At 28.6% G+C, this 19,886-nt stretch overlaps 3 protein-coding genes across 7 annotated transcripts; 2 read left to right on the top strand and 1 right to left on the bottom strand.

Annotated features, from left to right (window-relative positions):
* F3H (flavanone 3-hydroxylase) lies at window positions 1-5,625 on the bottom strand. Its single transcript, XM_016325239.3, has 3 exons — window positions 5,160-5,625; window positions 4,505-4,933; window positions 1-669 (listed from the first exon to the last, which is right to left on the bottom strand). Exons 1-3 carry the CDS (start codon window positions 5,520-5,522, stop codon window positions 361-363), a joined length of 1,101 nt encoding a protein of 366 aa, XP_016180725.1. The 5' UTR covers window positions 5,523-5,625; the 3' UTR covers window positions 1-360.
* Window positions 5,626-9,480: 3,855 nt separating this feature from the next.
* LOC107615866 (cypmaclein) lies at window positions 9,481-10,622 on the top strand. Its single transcript, XM_016317887.3, has 3 exons — window positions 9,481-9,613; window positions 9,999-10,062; window positions 10,305-10,622. Exons 1-3 carry the CDS (start codon window positions 9,533-9,535, stop codon window positions 10,484-10,486), a joined length of 327 nt encoding a protein of 108 aa, XP_016173373.1. The 5' UTR covers window positions 9,481-9,532; the 3' UTR covers window positions 10,487-10,622.
* A 2,113-nt stretch (window positions 10,623-12,735) lies between these two features.
* On the top strand, window positions 12,736-19,516 carry LOC107620708 (Leucine-rich repeat protein kinase family protein). 5 transcript variants are annotated; one of them, XR_015901347.1, is made up of 21 exons: window positions 12,740-12,839; window positions 13,161-13,290; window positions 13,706-13,829; window positions 13,927-13,998; window positions 14,333-14,407; window positions 14,498-14,569; window positions 14,641-14,802; window positions 15,125-15,199; window positions 15,303-15,374; window positions 15,513-15,584; window positions 15,682-15,750; window positions 15,845-15,919; window positions 16,017-16,088; window positions 16,163-16,297; window positions 16,383-16,852; window positions 17,120-17,272; window positions 17,368-17,507; window positions 17,595-17,814; window positions 17,928-18,163; window positions 18,393-19,048; window positions 19,403-19,516. XR_015901347.1 is itself a non-coding variant. In XM_016324139.3 (20 exons), exons 2-20 carry the CDS (start codon window positions 13,203-13,205, stop codon window positions 18,921-18,923), a joined length of 2,913 nt encoding a protein of 970 aa, XP_016179625.1. In that variant the 5' UTR covers window positions 12,736-12,839; window positions 13,164-13,202; the 3' UTR covers window positions 18,924-19,062. The 5 variants fall into 5 exon arrangements, 3 of the variants coding, with proteins under 3 accessions (XP_016179625.1, XP_088356861.1, XP_088356860.1); XM_016324139.3 differs by lacking the exon at window positions 19,403-19,516 and having other exon boundaries at window positions 12,736-12,839; window positions 13,164-13,290; window positions 18,393-19,062; XM_088500735.1 differs by lacking the exon at window positions 19,403-19,516 and having other exon boundaries at window positions 12,796-12,839; window positions 13,140-13,290; window positions 18,393-19,062.
* Window positions 19,517-19,886: the final 370 nt, after the last annotated feature.

The raw sequence follows: 19,886 nt of genomic DNA, 5'->3' as shown, positions 1-19,886 counted from the left end.
TACCAATTCCAACAAATATCAATTCGTTGTTTCTTATTTCTCATTTATAAAGTAGTGTTTACATAGATATTCATGGATCCTATGACCTAGGCAAAGAAACAACAAATTAAAGCCATACCCTCATATGATTAAGCTTTAATTTAACATAACACAAAACAAAGAAAAAAAAAAAAAAACACATGGGCCTATACTTTAAACATACAAAATCACAAAGCTTAAAGGTAATATATAAAGATATCTTTTTTTTTTTTCACAATATATTTTAACGTGCCAGGCGAATGACTATTCCGTCGCGAATTATAAATATATTCTTATTAAAGTAATTTTAAATAGCCCATAAAAGTTGCAACTATTTATTACTCAAGCAAGAATTTGATCAAGAGGCTTGGCTTCTAATTTGTTTTTGTTGTCCAAGTCTTGGAGGTGTTGCCTCTCCTTGGCTAGCTTCTTTAGGTTAGCAAGCTCAAGGTCCTTGCTCATCTTCCTCCTATACATCTCGGCGAAGGTGATCGGCTCCTCCATCACCGGCTTCTCTCCCTCCTCGACCTTAAGAGGGTATACGATCGCATCCGGTGCCGGATTTTGGAATGTGGCTATGGATAAACGGCTAGAGTTTGAGTTCACAACGGCTTGGTGATCAGCATTCTTGAACCTACCATTACTTAAGAACTACAAAAAAAAAATAGATAAATTAAATAAAGAGATTGTATGTTACAAAAAAAATATATATATATGAATGAAGAAAATTACTATAGAAAAGTATAGATTATTACTATTATTTCTATTTTTTGAAAAATATTATGAAATGATGATTAACTAATTTCTAATAAAATAAAATGTCATTATTTTATAAAACCTAAAAATTAGTATAATTCTTGTCAATAATTTAGATGATACAGTGTTAAATGCAAAAACTTTTTATAAAAGGCTAAACATTTTTTAAATTTTCAAAGTATTTATTATAAAAAAATGGATAGAAATTAAAATAATTATCCAAAATAAATTAACATTTTAAAATAGGCTACAAAAATCAGCAGAGTCAAACCATCTATCTTTGTGTTTATTTATTAGGGTTTTGTGCTTTGGGTTTACATTTTTGCCCTCTACCTTTTGTTTTTCGCAATGAATTAGTCATTTACATACAAAAAAAAAAACTATAATTTTACTTAATGTTCGGAGATTAGTAGGCCCTACTAATTAATGATGATAATAATAACATAAATTGATTTATTGAGCATATTTTGATTTTATTAGAAAATGGTTCAATTTAGATTATCATTTAAAATCTATACCAAGTGATTAGTTTTTTTTTTTATATTTTTTGAAAATTATTAATTCATTTCCAACATATAATTAATTATTTCCAACAATTTATGCTTATGACGTAGTTATTAAAAAATAAATATACTATTTGTTTTAAATAAAATGTGGTTAAATCATTTGAAAGTTTAAATTATTAAAATATAATCACCACAAATATAATAATTTTTTGAAAAATGTATGTTACGATAACTTATACTTAACCAACCCATACCGTAATTTTAACTTAATGGGAGAAATTAAAGCAATTCACCATATATAAGCATTAATTAAGGTGAAAACTCAAGTATAGTCGACTTCATATAAAATTGATAGCTGAAAATCGTTAGATGAAAATTTTGTCAAATCAATCAAAGCATCTAAAGGCTCTGAATTATCAACTTCACGTGAAGTCGACTACATCTGAATTTCCACCATTAATTAATAGTTCTTTGGTCGAACCCTAATTAAAGTTCTACTTACTTGACCTAATAATAGTAATAATATTTCGTTCAAAAATATCTGCTAGTTATATTATATTAAATAAATTTTAAAATACACTATTAAAATCACCGGAGTCAAACCACTTGCATTATTATTGCATTTATTTATTAGTGTATTTTATTTCGCAGCCTCTCCTTTAGCTTGGGTATTAGTAGGCCCACCTAATATATATATTAGTCAACTAAATTTATTGATTCAGCATATATTTATTAAAATAGTTGAATTTAGAACATTTCAAAAGTCTACCAAAGTGGACCAAAAATTTATATTAAAAATAAATATACTAAAAAAGAGCTAAATGTGTAGCATGCGTGTGTGTGGATTTTTTCATAAAATAGTGATGTGGAAAGATTTTTCTTTAATGATAAATATTGAAAAATGTGATTATTAATAAACATTCAAAGATGGAGGAGAATTGATGAAAGGACTCTATCCTTCTTTCCACATGAGATGAATTCTACTTGGCACCTGTTTTTTCGGTGAATTAATTATATAGCTTATTAAATTACTTAATTGACCCTGTATTAATTTGCATGTATATTGTTTTATCCTATGATGCATAGACACTAACACGAATATGAGATGAGACACGACACGACACGGGACACGTCGACACGCAAATTTTAAAATCTTACATGACACAGGGACACGCATACATATAAAATATAAAGTATTTTTTAGATAAATCATAATGATATTTTGATATTTTATTGATTTTAAAATATAAATTAAAATTTTTAATTATTTTTAATTTTTTATTTTAATTATATAAAGTATTTAAAATATTTTTTTGTTTTAATAAATAATAATATATACTATATCTAAATTTATTTTAAAAATATATGTTAGGAATAAGACAGGACACGCTAACACGTGATGGTATTTAGGTGTGTCCATGTGTGTCCGAAAAAGAATTTTTTACTTTTTATTAAGACACGGTTGGACACATCAAACACGCGTGTCGAACGAGTGTCGATGAGTGTCGTGTCCAAAATGTGTCCGACACACGAATACGACAACTCAACAAAGTGTCCATAGTTCATAGGTTTCATCTATTAATTCTAGTCTCTTTGATTTTCAAAAATGAGTTATTGTTGTTAGAACTTAGAAGATAGGAAAGTGAGAGAAAACGGTTGATGACTTGCACACCCAAAATTCAATTAAGAAGTCTATGAACATTTAAATGGAATCACGTTAAATAATTCTAAAGGTGATGTAAATTGTGATAAGTGTTAATAGGCTGAACTATAAAAATTTGGAATTAAAAAAATGGTGTTTTTTTTGGTGTCTTAAAAAAAATTGTGTTATTTAAAGCACTTGTTGAAAATATTATTACATGTAAAAGATTTGGATAAAAATGTAAATTAATCTCTAATGCGTTGACATTTTTTTTATCTAAATTTATTTTAAAAAAATCCAGAAAAAAGAAAAAGAAATTATTATGTGTACTTATGATGCCAGTCAACATTGCATAAGATATGAATTATGAGCTATTGTAAACTAAATTCACATTATCATTTTCAGTAACAGTCTGAGTTAGTTGACATTTTATTTACCAAAAAAAGGTAAACTATGATTTTAGTAAGATATAATTTTTGATAATGACTTTTGAAGAAAAAATAGTTTAATCTTCGAGGGATAATTTTAATCTGACAAAATACATATCTTTTTTTAAGTGAGAAATTAAACAACTCATAAATTTGATTTAATTTTTCATTAAAATATTTAAAAAATTATTTAGAAAATACGTAAAAAAGAAAAATTCAAGAATTGCACTTGAACTTGATCTCTATTTTTTTTCAAATTTAATTGAATTTTTTCGGTCGTCCATATAAAAAAAAAGTCGCAAAAATAATTCTCTTAGAAAAAAAAATTAAAAGGTAAAAAAATTTATTTTTTAAGTAGACTTTTGAGTCAAAATCTAATCTGTATATTCTTTTTAAATAAGTCTTCTTATATTTAGTTTATTTTATCAAACTAAAGGGTCAAATATTATTTTCTTCTTTTAGGATTTATGTTATATATATATAATTTGATGTATGGTAAGTGTAATGTAGTTTTACAAATGCATTTAATTATGTAACGTTACATTAGTAAAAATAAGGTTTAATTATTCTGTTAGTCCTATAGTTTCGTATAATTTTTAATTAGGTTCCTATACTTTTTTTCTTTTTAATTGGGTCTCTACACTAATTTTTTTTCCAATTAAGTTTCTCTTAGTAGTAATTGACTTAATTTTATAGGGACTCAACTACAAAAAAATTTCATATAGAGACCTAAATAAAAGAAAAAAAAAGTGTAGGGACCCAATTAAAAAAAATTGGTGTAAAGACTCAATTAAAAGAAAAAAAAGTATAGGGACATAATTAAAAATTTCGCAAAACTATAGAAACCAACAAGGTAATTAAACCTAAAAACAACTGTTTTTGACATTGACCACATGAGTGGTCATCCCGGAAATGGATCCTCTCCAGTTTTTTTAATACTTAATAGAATCCATTGTGATCTCTCACTTTTAATTCTATAAGTGAGACCAGAAATAAATAAGGGAGAAAATAATAAATGATTAGATTAAACACTGCACCCTATCCAATTTTTTGTCAATACATCAAACTTAAATTCATATATATATATATATATATATATATATATATTGGAGAGAGAGAGAGAAATAAGAAAAGATTGCATAGTGCATACTCACATGACCATGATCTCCAAGATTGACAACAAAGGCACCTTCCACAGGCTGAACAGTGATCCAAGTCTTACCATTATCCCTTGTAGCTTGAAGCCCACCAACCTGATCTTGAAGAAGGAGTGTAATGGTGCCTGGGTCTGTGTGCCTCTTCAATCCAAGTGTTAGGTCAGGTTGAGGGCATTTTGGGTAATAATTCACCACAACCTTTTGGTCCATGTCCACACATGCTTTTGTCAATGCTTCTTTTTCTAGCCCCATTGCCTCCGAGAGGACCTCTAGGAGCTTGCATGCAAGCCCCATGAGGTCCTCACTGTACTTTTTCGTCACTTCCATCCATCCTTCCGGCTTGTCCGGCCACCTCGAATAGTCGCGGTTGCGAATTGGGTATGAAAAATATGTCACTATTTCCCTCCAATCTTGCACGGCTTCTCCCTGTAAATATATATAATTTAATTTATTTTTAAAATATATTTTATACTAATGAATAATTTTAGTACGAACAATTATTGTTCATAATTTAATATCTGAATTTGGAGAGATTTTACAAATCATTCATTTAAAGTTAAAAATATTATTATTAATTGGTGTGATTTATAATCTATAAATCTTTTTAGATACTTATTATGAAAAGAAAAAGAAAAATTAGATAAATTCTTACTTGGAGATGGCTAGAGACAATGAAACCACCCTTCTTGCCACCGGACATGTCGAAGCGAAGCTTCTCGTCCGGTGGCAAGGCGAAAAACTCCCTAGCGAGAGATGTCATCTCGGAAATGAGCTTGGTATCCACACCATGATCCACAACCTGAAATATTCCCCAATCCTCGCATGCTTCTACAATCTTCTTGCATATCTCGGCCCTACGACCATCTGCGTCGTTGATTCCGGCCAATGATATGACCGGAATCACGTCGCTGAATTGGTTGTAGGCAACTTTTGGCCTCTCATCTTCATCCCTCACAAAGCTGGACTCAAGAGTTTTTTGCTCCGCCAAGTGAGTGAGGGTTTTTGCTGGCGCCATATGAATTTTTTTTTTTTTGAAAAATTTTATTATTTAATTTGGTGTTTAAAGGGTGTGAGTGATGTTTTTTTTTGTGATTTTTGATGGTTGGATGAGATATGGGAATGGAAGATGGGGTTTCTTGGGTTTATATAGTACTAGTGATGGCGTGGTAGGTTTGAATTTCACACGCACCCAAATTTAATTAATTAGTCATTATAATATATAAATATGAATATTTTCATAAATACCTCCAACATATTCTATTTGTGATGAAATGATGATACTTATGAATTTACATTAATTTTATATGTTAAATAATAATAAATAAAGAGGACGGAGATACTGAGATACATTGTTTTGTGTAGTTAGTGCTCTAGACACTAAACAATAAACAATATAAAATATAAAATATAAAATTAATTTATAAATATATTAAGAAATCAATTAAATAAGCTAAGTGTGTACAGTAGTGTCCATAAACTTAAAAATACGAGTAAATATAAGATTTTAATTATTTATTTTATATTATTATGAAACTGATAAATGGTATCATGGTATGCCACGATCGTTTAAGATAAATAAATGTCTAAAAGACTTATATTATATGTTAGTTTTTTTTTTTTTTTTTTTCCATTTTGTGTTGTGTTTAAAATTTTAATTTCGAGTTAACAAGAATAAAATTTTAAACCTTTTAATCATACAAATTTTGATATTCCATTATAAAATTATTTTTTAAAAAATTTAAATTGATAAAACGTATATAAATAATGATAGGACAAAATATATATTTTGTCCATTTTTAAAAATATATCTAAATTTTATTTTGAATTTTATCTTAAAAAAATTTTGATTTGTATCAAATATATTTTAAGGACTAATTTTTTCAAAAATTTAAGATCAATTTAATAATAATTTTACAAGAACAACTTTCAACACAAGTAAATTAAGCATAATTGTCATGTATTATTGTTGAATTGATCCTAAATTTAAAAAAAATTAACTATTAGGAATATATTTGATGGAAATTGAAATTTTTTTAGATAAATTAAATTAAAATAAAATAAAATAAATGATAATTTTTTTTTTGACAAATTTTAGGGAAAAAAAAACTTTATTGATGATGATATTTCTAATAGTTTTTAAAACACATTAGATTTATTAAAAAGGGTAGCTCCTACTAACTTGTCTAGAGAAATGGTGAGTTGGAAGAAGTTTCAACCATTCAATGTCACAAGTCACAACTCACAATCACGTTGCTACCTAACTCTCTTTGTAACAACATTTTGTAACACATATCAAAGCTTCTACACAAACTCCTCTAACAATTTAGATGATATATTGACTCCTGCATGCAATCAAACTCTATAGCATCATCTTTCAAATCTACATTGAAAAACAAAATAGTCAAATATTTATATCTATAATAAAATTTTATAAATAAATAATTCAAAGTATTAAAATGTAATAATAATTTACTTTTATAAGTATATTTTGAAAATTTTAATTACTTTCTAAAAAATATAAAGCAACACATAAATATATAATAATTAAATTTTATTTTTTAGTATTTATGAGATATTTTTAGTAGCTTTTGTTTTTGTTTAAAATTTTAGCAGCCTTCAAGCGTGGCGGCTCCTCGCACTGTTGAGTTTTTTTTTTTTGTCATGGGTTGAATTATTATTTTGAGGGAACCCTTCGTCATTTGGGCCTCTCTTTTTGGACATATTGGGCCGCTTAAGTCATATAGTTAAATTTTGATTTTATTTGGGCTTCTTAACTCTTGGTTGGGTTAGGCATAGATTCCATGCCCAACAAATACTGAAGTTTTAAATTTAGTTTTGTGGCCCAAGACCAAAAAAAAGTTTGGTCTTGTGGGTAAGTGTGTGTAGTGTGTACACATAAACACACACAAAAAAAAGTGTTATTTATTTATTTATTTAAGCAGCATCTTTATTTGATACCGCTACATTGACTAAATACCCATTTTGGTTCTGAAATTCACGCGATTATTCAATTTGGTTCTCGAAATTAAAAATTACCTATACTAGTCCTCCAAATTTAATTCAGGACACTAATATGATCCCTCGACTCTTTCCCGCGATGACTAGCCAAACGGAGTGCTGATATAGCACCCTCCCTACTACGCTGGATGATGAGTAAACGACGTTGTTTACCCTTGGCACCCAAACAAGTCAGAAATAAAGAATAGTAGAGGTAGAGAAGAAGAAGAATACTTTATTTTGAATCTCCATCGTTTCTTCTCCATTCATATACAAAGTGACGACATTTCTTACTTGTTTGGATGGCAAGGGTAAATGATGTCGTTTACTCATTATCCAGCGTGGTAGGAAGGGTGCCATCTCAGCATTCTGTTTGTTTAGTCATCGTCGAAAAGAGTCGAAGGATCACATTGGTGCCGAAACTTGAATCTAGAAGATCAGTATAAATAATTTTGAATTTCGAAAATCAAAATGAGTAATCGCGTGAATATCAAAGCACCAAAATGAAAATTTAGTCCTGCTACATTATTAATGTATGCATTATATCAAAAGAAAGAGAGAGAGAAAAAAAAAACTATATTTTGTATTTGTAGTTATTGTTTTTGCATAATTAGATATAATAAAACAAATATAACACATGGGTATAATATAAGGTTACATTGGATGCTTCTAAGATGTATATGCCGACATCAAATCTTAAAAAGTATGTGTGTAGTTGTACGATGCTCTTGCTTAGCATTTTTAAAATCACAAGTTGCTGTCTCCCTATATTCTCTCTTTTCTTTCTTCTTAGAAAGAAGTGTGGGGCTGTGGGCTAAATACTAATTAATTTATTAATTTTATCATGTTTATATCTCTAGCTCACAATGGAGAATTTCTATTTTCGAATATACACTCACTTATTAGTGTTGAATTTGACTTGATATACTAACCCTAGTTCAAATTAAAGACTATTGTTTAGTAACTTATATAAAATATTCAGTTATTCGTATCGAATATATATTAAAATATAAAATAATATATATTTATATGTAATATATAATAATAAATTTTTAGTATTTATATAATATATTTTATTTAAGAATATATAATAAAAAAATTTATATATTATTTATATAAATAAAATTTATATATTTTTAAAATATAAAATATATTTTTAAAATATATAAAATAATATATATTTATATGTAATATATAATAATAATTTTTTTTAGTATTTATATAATATATTTTATTTAAGAAAATTTTTATTTTTGTTTTTATTTTTTGTATTTTAATTAGACAAAAATTTTAAATTTTAATGATAGGGAAAAAATATTAATCACTTATAGAAATTATCACTGTCAAATACTTTTTAGCAAAGTGAATATTTAATAAAAATAATAATTTTTTTCATGTTATAAAATCAATCATTTTAAAAGTTTAAACTAATAAAAAAAGATAATATTAATAGTTATATCTCTAATACTTTTTTTTTTTAAATTTGATTTTGACATGGACTTTTTCTCTTTTTTATTTATTTTATGCTATTTTTTTTTATTTTTGACTTTTGAGATTCACTAATGATCGAATTATTGACTTTTGGACATAAAATTCGAAATATCATATCATAAAATTACTCATCCTAACAGTTTAACCTGATAGAAGAAGATAACATTAATAATTATATCTCTAACATCTCATTAATAAATTTAAAATTATTTTTTATTATTTATTTAAAATTAGCATCCATGTGAGAGGTCCAAGCTAAGCTAAAGTCAACAAGAAGCAACTAGATGAATTAGGGTTTGATCTCTGTCTTTGCTGGACTAGCCTGTCAAAAGCACCTTCTAGGTAGTGATCTCTTTTGTTTGCATCCAATTCAATTTGCATTATACAATTAATTTACTCTCTGAAAACAAACCATATCTCACTCTTAAAAGTGTTGTTAATTCCTCCTATAAATACTCATCATAATCTTACTTCCCATTTCATTGTCACCAATAATATTATTGTATTTCACTCATCACTTAGATACACACTACTATAATGGCATTCTCTAGAACTCTCATTGCTTCTTCACTTCTCCTCACTCTTCTCATTCTTCACATTGCTGAATCACACCAAACGGTAAACCTATATTATGCCTCCTATAATCTATCATTATCATCTATTACTAATTTAATTAGTACTAAATTAGTTATAACATGCTTATTTAGTATATACATGTACTAATTATCTTGAAGAAATAATAGTTTTTTTTTTATTTTTCTCTTTTCATAAAATGGATCATCAACTTTAAATTTGACGAGTGACGAATAAATTCGAATTTCTAATAATAGAATTTTTTTATATTGATAAAAAAATAATTTTAATATATTTTGTATTAAAATTCGTGTTCATTTGAAGAAATGAACTCAAAATTATTTTATTATTATTTTTTTGGTTGGTTACAGTATTTTCTAATTCAACAGATTAAAAATTAATTTGTCGTGAATCTGATCTCCATTCACAGATGATGACAATGAGCACCACCAACATTGGAGCTCCAACACCAACTCCTCTTCCACAAACAATTGGTATATATATACGTAAAAACTCAGATACAGTCAACTTCACGTGAAGTTGATAATTAAAAACGGTTCAATAATTTGACTGATTTGATTAAATTTTTATCTAACGGCTGTCAATGATCAAATTTTATGTAAAGTTGACTGTACCTAAATTTCTACCATATGTATAATATGATTTTATTTTTTTAAGTACATATTATAGTTAATATAAAATAAATTTTAATTTAATTTATATATGAATAATGTAGATTGTGGATTAGAATGTGAAAGAAGGTGCAAATTATCATCAAGGCCAAATCTATGCAAAAGGGCATGTGGAAGTTGCTGTAAGATTTGCAAGTGTGTTCCTGAAGGCACCTCTGGCCACCATGATTCTTGCCCTTGCTATAAAAGCCTCACCACCCGTCACCAATTCCATAAATGCCCTTAGATCCATGATCATGATTGTGAAAATTTGAAAACGAACAATGTGCTTTAATTTTGGTGGATTAATAATTAATTTTCATGTATGTTGTTTTAAGTCTTCTGATGATAAAAAAAATAATACATCTTCTCAATTTTTTTAAATATTTTTTATTCCACTTAAATTATCTATTTATGATGAGAAATTATATTTTATAACATAAATTAAAAAAGAAATTGAGAGGATCTATTATATTGTTGTTGTCAATAATGTTGTTATTTAAGTCGCATTTGTGTTATGTTATGTTGTGTAAGAGTATGTGAAGATATATAATTACTTTGGTGTAATTTCTATCATGATGTAATAATTAATCATTCATTATTAATTTTAGTGATGCAATAAACCAAACAATAATGTGTTATATTGGGGTTGTTCTTGAAGAACTACACTACTATAGGAGTAACTTTCATATCATTTGCTATAAAAATAATTAGTTGAACTTGAAAAGCAAAGAAAAATTTGTCTTCTTCTTCTTATTATTATTATTATTATTATTATTATTATTATTATTATTATTATTATTATTATTATTTTGCATATTGAATTGATATATACCTTTTTAATATTAGATGAAACGTGAGACAACTAATCTTATTTAAATCTACTTACATAAGTGTGAGAAAAAAAAATTACACTAAAAACAATAATCTATTGGGCTTAACGAAACTATTGGGCCTTATGTAACTATTGGGCTTTCTTCTCACAATGTTAGAGGTCTTTGGAAAAGAAAAATAATCTTGACCAAAAAAAAGGCAAAGAAAAATGATGGCTGAACCAATAATCTTTCTTGATACTTTCATCAAACTATCTCAAAGATCAAAAAAAAAAAAAAAATCTCAAAAACTAATTTTAAAATAATAAACAATAAATAAAAAAGTGACATTATCAATTAAAATATAATAATAATAATAATAATAATAATAATAATAATAATAATAATAATAATAATAATTACATTAAAGATGAGCCATCGAATTATAGTTCAAATGATATAGTCTCTTCATATTCATCTAAAAAAAATTACATCAAAAATAAAAAAAATTATAAAATACATAATTAAATAAAGAACCAAAAAAAAAAAAAAAAGTGGGTACCTAGATAGCCATCTTAGTAAAGCTCTTCACTTCTTTTGGCCAACAAAGCTTTAAGTAAAGTCAAGTCACAATTACACATAGAATTTTAAATTAATTCAGTTATTATCTAATAAACTTTGCATACACTTCTTTGATGCAGATCTATAGAACATTAGTGATGTGGGACCATGTCACACCAACCTAACCACTATCATTAACCACACACACTATGTGCCACTTATCCATTAAACCAATGTACTGTCGCCATAGATGCTAAGATATTTCTTTAGTGTCTATCAAGAATGAGAAATAGTGATCCAAAATTCTTGCATACTTTTTAGTATATTTATTATAATATACTTAACAAATTATAAACGTTAAAAATCAGTATTAATTATTTATGTTGTATTGTTTTATAAAAAAATTTAATAAAAAGAATAATCAAATTTTTGTATATAGCGTAATTAAAATTTTCGTGAATATCAAATATGTATTTTTATGCAACAAATAATAAATGACTGATTATTTGTTTATATATTATAGATCATAATAATTTATTTTCAATTATAATATTTAAAAGTTATATATATATAAGATTAAAAGTTAGCCACTATAAAAATTTTTAAAGGTTTAATTACTCTACTGGTCCCTATAATTTCGTAAAATTTTTAATTAGATTCCTATATTTTTTTTCTTTTTAATTGGGTCCCTGCACCAAATTTTTTTTCAATTAAGTCCCTATTAGTAGTAATTGGCTTAATTTTATAGGGACCTAACTAAAAAAAGAAAAGAATTGGTACAGGGACCTAAATAAAAGGAAAAAAAAAAGTGTAGGAACCCAATTAAAAAAAAAAATTGGTGCAGGAACCTAATTGAAAATAAAAAAAAGTATAGAGACCTAATTGAAAATTTTACAAAACTATAGGAACCAGCAGAGTAATTAAACCATTTTTAAAATCAATCATATTATGTACACAAAAAAAATAGTTATCAGTATAAAATATGTATTAAAATACAAAATATATATTAACCGAGTGTAAGAAACACATATATTTATACATAAATATACACGTATATAGTAATTTTATTAAATGCATATTAAATATATGTTTGAGAAATATGCAAGTATTTCTAAAATAATGACAATATATATATATGATGATGATGATAAAGGTCAAAGTAGCTAAAAAGAAAAAAGTGATGTTATTCCATTTTGGAGGCTCAGTACTGGTGAATGAAGAGTGAAGGTAACGGAATAAGTGTCAATTTGTTAATGATTATGATTATTACAACAACAACAAAGGGAAAAAAAGTAGTAGTAGTAGTAGTGAGAAAATGACTATGATGTTGTTAGAGGTAGTGGCAACCGTTTGATTAGCTTCTAAGACAAGAAAAAATGAATAAAATTGGAACCAATTCAATTCCATGATACCCTTTCTCTTTCTTTTTCAAATGCTTCTCCCTCTTCTTCCTTCTATGCTTGCCATGATAAACATGCAATATATTTTTCATTATTTTTTTTTATGATATCATGTTTTGATGTTTAGTTTGTTTTGTACAATAACAAGAAGAAGAAGAAACAAGTGTTGAGAGTTTTGTCTCTCCCCAAGATGGGAATGTTCCTCCATTTGTTGGTGTCTTTGGGAATTTTGTTGGCTGAGATTCATGTCATTTCTTCTTATACTGATCCCCAAGATGGTAATGTGTTACTAAATTCTCTATCTTTTTGTTATTGTAATCATTTTCTTTTAGATATAGCTAATCTTGATTTGGAGTATTCATCTGGTTTTGTTAGTGTTTATATATAATACTTTTTCTGCTTAATTACTTGAAAATATGCTGTGGTTTCTTGCAATTTTCTATATGATTTGAATGAAATAAAATAAAAATGCTAACTTATACCTTATAATATATACAATTTTTTTTTATTCATTTAAATACTTTTTTTTTTTTGAAGTCAACTGCTAATTAATTAACACATTAGTTAATTCACCATTGGTTGGTTGGTATTATAAATTATGAGATTAGTAAGAAAATTAGTCACTTAATTAGCATATATTCATGTACCTTATTATAAAGAACTTTGTGAATTATGGTATGCATTGTGGTGTAGCTGCTGTACTTAGATCTTTGAAGGATATATGGGTAAATACACCACCAAATTGGGATAAATCAGATGACCCTTGTGGAGCACCATGGGAAGGAGTTACATGCAACAAATCAAGGGTTACTTCATTGTAATTATTTATTATCAATTAATCAAGCCATGTTAATGTCATCCATTTTTTTTTTTGTTTTTTTTTTTTTAATCATACTTGCATTTTGAATGTGTAGGGGACTTTCAACCATGGGCCTCAAAGGTAAACTAAGTGGGGACATTGGTGGACTAACAGAACTTAGATCTTTGTAAGTATGATTTCTTTGATCTTTCTTGTTACTTAAGGTGATAACAACAACATCATGTTACTAATTTAATCAGTTACAATCACTATTAGACCTCGTTATGTGTTGATTTTCATCACTGACTGAATAATAATTGTCATGAAATCGTTTCTCTTAAAAGCTTAAACTTACTGATATCATGTCGTGAAATTAATGCATGCATAAAATGAAAATGAAATTTACACATAGCTACAAAGTGACATGATCTTTCATGGTAATTTATACAAAAAAAAAAAAAAAAAATTAAGAAGAAATTTTTCCTAGCATGTTTTATGCTAACTATATTATTGAACTGTAGGGACTTGTCATTCAACAAAGGTTTAAAAGGTTCCCTGTCTCCAGAGATAGGAGACTTAAGCAATCTGAATATTCTGTAAGATTCCTTAAGAAACAAGATCCATTTTTTTTATATTCACAAAAAAAAAAATGCATACTAATACTTTCTTTCCTTAATTTGTGTCAGCATCTTGGCTGGTTGTAGCTTCAGTGGCAGCATTCCGGATGCATTGGGAAATCTTTCACAGCTATCCTTTCTGTAAGAACAAATCTTGTATTTGTATCTGTATTTGTATTTGTATTTGTATAATGGTGTGGTTGAATACACAGGGCCTTAAACTCAAACAACTTCACTGGAAAAATACCACCTTCATTGGGTAAACTCTCCAAACTTTATTGGTTAGACTTGGCAGATAATCAACTCACAGGACCTATTCCAGTTTCAACCTCCACCACCCCTGGATTAGACCAACTTCTAAAGGCTAAGCACTTGTTAGTATTTTGACTCATTTTTTTTATTTATTATTTCTCGAGTAATCACTTAATTCGACCCTTTAATAAAATATAAAGGGTAAAATCATTCCGATTTAAAAATAACAAACTTATAACCAACTTGTACCTGTACGAGAAAAGACTTGTATGTTCTTTTTTTGAAGTGGGAAAGACGAAATTTCGATGAATTTGTCATGTTTAAATACTGAAAAATTATTTATGTTTAGTTTTTTTTTTTAGAGAAAGAATAATGTAAGAAGCAGTATACTATTCCCTTCATCTTATAATAACTGTTTTGAATTGTATTTGTAATCTAATGCAGCCATTTCAATAAGAACCAGCTTTCAGGTACCATTTCCCCCAAACTTTTCAGCTCTGACATGGTGCTCATACATGTGTAAGTTCATGTATTTTATTTTATTTTTCCAAAAATTGGTGTTTATAAGCTTGTGATGTCATCTATTTTACCATTTTTAACAACTTTTTCTTTTTCCTTGCAGATTATTTGATGGAAATGATTTATCTGGTGCTATACCAGAAACATTAGGACTAGTTCAGACACTTGAGGTTCTGTAAGTAATTGCCTCATATTTCAGTTTTTTAATAAATTTTTTTCAACTCTTTCTACCAATCTAATTTTATTTTTTCTCTTTATATTATTTGACTAGTTATATATTGTTTCTAATGATTATAATTTCAATTTATAACAGTCGGCTTGATAGAAATTCCCTGACAGGAGAGGTTCCTACGAATCTCAATAACCTTACAAACATCAATGAATTGTGAGTACTTATATTCAGATATGAACACATTAGTATTTTATAATAACCTTAGTAATCATGATAATAATGATAATAATAATGTTGTGTTATCTTTCAGGAACTTAGCACACAATAATTTGACAGGTTCTTTGCCAGATTTAAGTCACATGGATACCCTCAACTATGTGTAAGTAAATTAGCATGAGTTTATGTTAATTAATTTTTCCTCTAATATGATATTATCTTACTTATGATGTTAATCAAATTATAATATTGTGTAGGGATCTTAGTAACAACTCCTTTGATCCCTCTGAACCTCCAGTCTGGTTCTCATCTCTACCATCACTCACCACTCTGTAAGAACTTACCAACTACTAACTTCGTTTCCAAGTAACGACCGATTCGAACAAATAAACTGATATATTGAAAAATTAATGTACATTTGTTTTGAAGTGTTATGGAGTTTGGATCCTTGGAAGGTCCTCTTCCATCAAAGCTCTTCAGCATTCCTCAAATTCAGCAAGTGTAGGTTCCTAAGATCCTTGTTTTGAACCTACCTTTATTGTGTTATATAAAAATTTATGTTACTTGCATTGCAGGAAACTGAGGAACAATGCATTGAACAATACATTAGACTTAGGTGACAACATTTGTCCACAATTGCAGCTTGTTGATCTTCAAGACAACCAGATTTCCTCAGTAATCCTCCGTTCGCAATACAAGAACACATTGATGTAATTATCTGGTTAGAAAACATTTGCATGGTTTAGGAAGTTGATTAATGATTATAAATGTTTAATCTCTTCTTGAATTTCACAGCCTTATAGGAAATCCAGTGTGCAGTGTTCTCTCAAACACAAACTACTGCCAACTTCAGCAGCAGCCTAAGCAGCCTTACTCGACAAGCTTGGCGAATTGCGCAGGCAAATCTTGTCCGCCGGATCAAAAGCTTAGCCCTCAAAGCTGTGAATGTGCATACCCTTATGAAGGGATGTTGTACTTCAGAGGACCCTTGTTTAGAGAACTCTCAAATGTTAACATTTTCCATGAACTTGAGATGAGTTTGTGGGTGAAGTTGGACCTAACACCTGGCTCAGTTTCTTTGCAAAACCCTTTCTTCAATGGTGATGATTATCTTCAAGTGCAACTAGCTTTGTTTCCTCCATCAGGACAATATTTCAATAGGACTGAAGTTCAAAGAATTGGGTTTGATTTGACCAACCAAACTTACAAGCCTCCTAAGGAGTTTGGACCTTATTACTTCATTGCATTCCCTTATGCTTTCCCAGGTACATAGAAATATATTACACCTTAACTCTTGAGTAAAGGTTCATGATTCAAATTAGTCGTCGAGATTTCAGAAATAGCAAGTTTGTTCTTGAAGTTACAATTCGTGATTCACTTTAGTCCCTTTAATAGAGTGAATCATCGAATGTAACTTCAAGTATGAAATTGCTACTTCGAATCTCAATGTCTCTTTATTTCTTGTCCCTAGACACTTACCAAACAAAGCCTTATCTTTGCAACTTTATGCAACTAACCTGGAATTATTTCAGATTCTAACAAAGGAAATTCTCTTAGCACTGGTGCTATTATTGGTATAGCAGTAGGCTCATCAGTTCTGTTTCTGAGCCTGATAGCTTTAGCAGTATATGCAATCCTGCAAAAGAAGCGCGCGGAGCGAGCCATAGGATTAAGCAGACCTTTTGGTAATTCCTTTATCTATTTGATTGTATTTAAAGTCTTATTATATCATCACTTGTGTAACTTTGAGAATCAATGTGAATTCATCTTTGTGATCCAGCATCTTGGGCACCAAGTGGAAAGGATAGTGGAGGTGCACCACAATTAAAGGGTGCAAGATGGTTCTCATATGATGAACTGAAAAAGAGCACTAGTAATTTCTCTGAAAGCAATGAGTTAGGATTTGGTGGTTATGGCAAGGTATGTTAGACTTTTAATGCTTCTATGTTAATTGTTAACATTTTTTTTTTCTTTCATTTTAGTTCTAGTGAATGTTTGTTAATTCAGGTGTACAAAGGGGTGCTTCCTGATGGAAAAATCGTCGCGATCAAGCGAGCTCAGCAAGGATCAATGCAAGGAGGCCTAGAGTTCAAGACTGAAATTGAGTTGCTTTCAAGAGTTCATCACAAGAACCTCGTTGGACTCGTCGGATTTTGCTTCGAACAAGGAGAACAAATGTTGGTCTATGAATTCATGCCTAATGGAACACTTAGAGAGAGTTTGTCAGGTTAGTTTCCATGCTTAACTGATTGATTTGTATTTTCATTTTTAGCATTTGAAAAAGAAAAAATGAACAAAAAAAGAAAAATAATGTTCTCTGTTTTCAATTCTGAGTTGTAGGAAGATCTGACATTCATCTTGATTGGAAGAGGAGACTTCGAATCGCCCTTGGCTCGGCCAGAGGACTCGCTTACCTTCATGAACTTGCCAACCCTCCAATTATCCACAGAGATGTGAAATCCACTAACATCTTACTAGATGAAAATTTGACAGCAAAGGTTGCAGATTTTGGACTATCTAAGTTAGTATCAGACAGTGAGAAAGGACATGTTTCTACTCAGGTTAAAGGAACATTGGTAAGAAACATTTGCACTATCACTTATGTTGTTCAAAATCTTTGTTCTGATTTTATCTCAATAACTTGATGAGGAAGTTACCATCTTTTGCAGGGCTATTTAGACCCAAATTACACGATTAAATGTCCGTGTAAAACTATTTTATACTGTTTGTGCATGAGAAGTGAATTTTTTAATTTGTGACAAGATTCATTCTAGTTCTTGGTGACAAAATTTAACATCTTTACAGGGCTATTTGGACCCGGAATACTACATGACACAACAACTAACTGAAAAAAGTGATGTGTATAGCTTCGGAGTAGTTATGCTAGAGCTCATAAGTTCGAGGCAGCCCATTGAAAAGGGTAAGTACATTGTCCGGGAAGCTCGGACGGCGTTCAACCGGCACGACGAAGAACACTATGGAATGAGAGAACTAATGGATCAAACTTTGAGGAACACACCAAACCTCATTGGGTTTGGTAGGTTCCTAGAGTTGACTTTGCAATGTGTTGAGGAATCAGCCGTTGACCGTCCAACAATGAGTGAGGTTGTTAAGGCACTTGAGACAATCTTGCAAAATGATGGAATGAACACAAACTCAACCTCTGCTTCTTCATCTGCCACTGATTTTGGAGCCACCAAGGGTGGAGCAATGATGAAACATCCTTACATTGATACTTCAAATTTTGCAAAGAATAAGGATAATGTGAGTGACAACAACAGTGCCTTTGACTACAGTGGAGGATACACAATTTCAGCAAAAGTTGAACCAAAATAGATAAATATTATGTTATATATATATACATGTTCTTGGTAGTAGTGGTAGTAATGCTATTTGTACATCAAGAAGTGGATGTTAAGAGTTATTGTGTTTAAGATTCATGACACAAAATATTGATGATAGTAAATAGGTTAAATTACACAGTTGATCCCTACACTTTCAGTGAAATTGCAAATTGGTCCCTATACTTTAAAAGTTTGTAATTGGGTCCCTAAAGATAACTAAAATTTGTAATTTAGTCCCCGTCGTTCAAAAAGTATTTGATTTAATAGAATATTCTTAGTATATTCTCTATTTTAACAGAATATTCTCAGCATATTCTGAGAATATTCTGTTAAATCAACACTTCTTGACCGACGGGGACTAAATTGCAAATTTTAATTCTCTTTAGGGATCCAATTACAAACTTTTAAAGTGTAGGGACCAATTTGTAATTTCACTAAAAGTGTAGAGACTAACTATGTAATTTAACCTAGTAAATAAATCATATTTTGTGTCTCTACTCTTAATATTTTTACTTTTGTGCAAATAACTTTACTGTTTTTTTTTTTTTTTTTTTGAGATATTAAAGTATGTTTGGTTTGGGAAAATGTTTTTAATTTTATTTTTAGTATTTTTTATTTTTAAGATTTTATAGAAATAGAAGTGAAATAATAAAATTTTATTTGTTTATTTTTATATTTTTTTTGCAAAATTCTAGAACTAGAAAATATTAAAAATAAAAATAAATGAAAAAAACACAAATCAGACATGTAGTAGTTCTTCCTTTTATTTTTCATTTTCGAACTAAAATGGTTAGCCTTTTTTTTGTTTGGAAGGGAAAAAAGAAAACTAATGTTTAGGGAGAGAAATGTGGCAGAGTAAAAGCAATCTTAATTTCATTTGAGTTTATATATATAAATTTAAGAAGAAAATTCGGTCAATTTCTTGAATCCTTGTTATGAGTTATTTAAAAGAGAA

This window comes from Arachis ipaensis, chromosome B1 (assembly GCF_059453495.1).
Source record: "Arachis ipaensis isolate K30076 ecotype BB chromosome B1, ASM5945349v1, whole genome shotgun sequence".
Classification (NCBI taxonomy): Eukaryota; Viridiplantae; Streptophyta; class Magnoliopsida; order Fabales; family Fabaceae; genus Arachis; species Arachis ipaensis.
The sequence above is the reverse complement of the archived record's forward strand: the minus strand, read 5'-3'. Positions and strand labels throughout refer to the sequence as shown.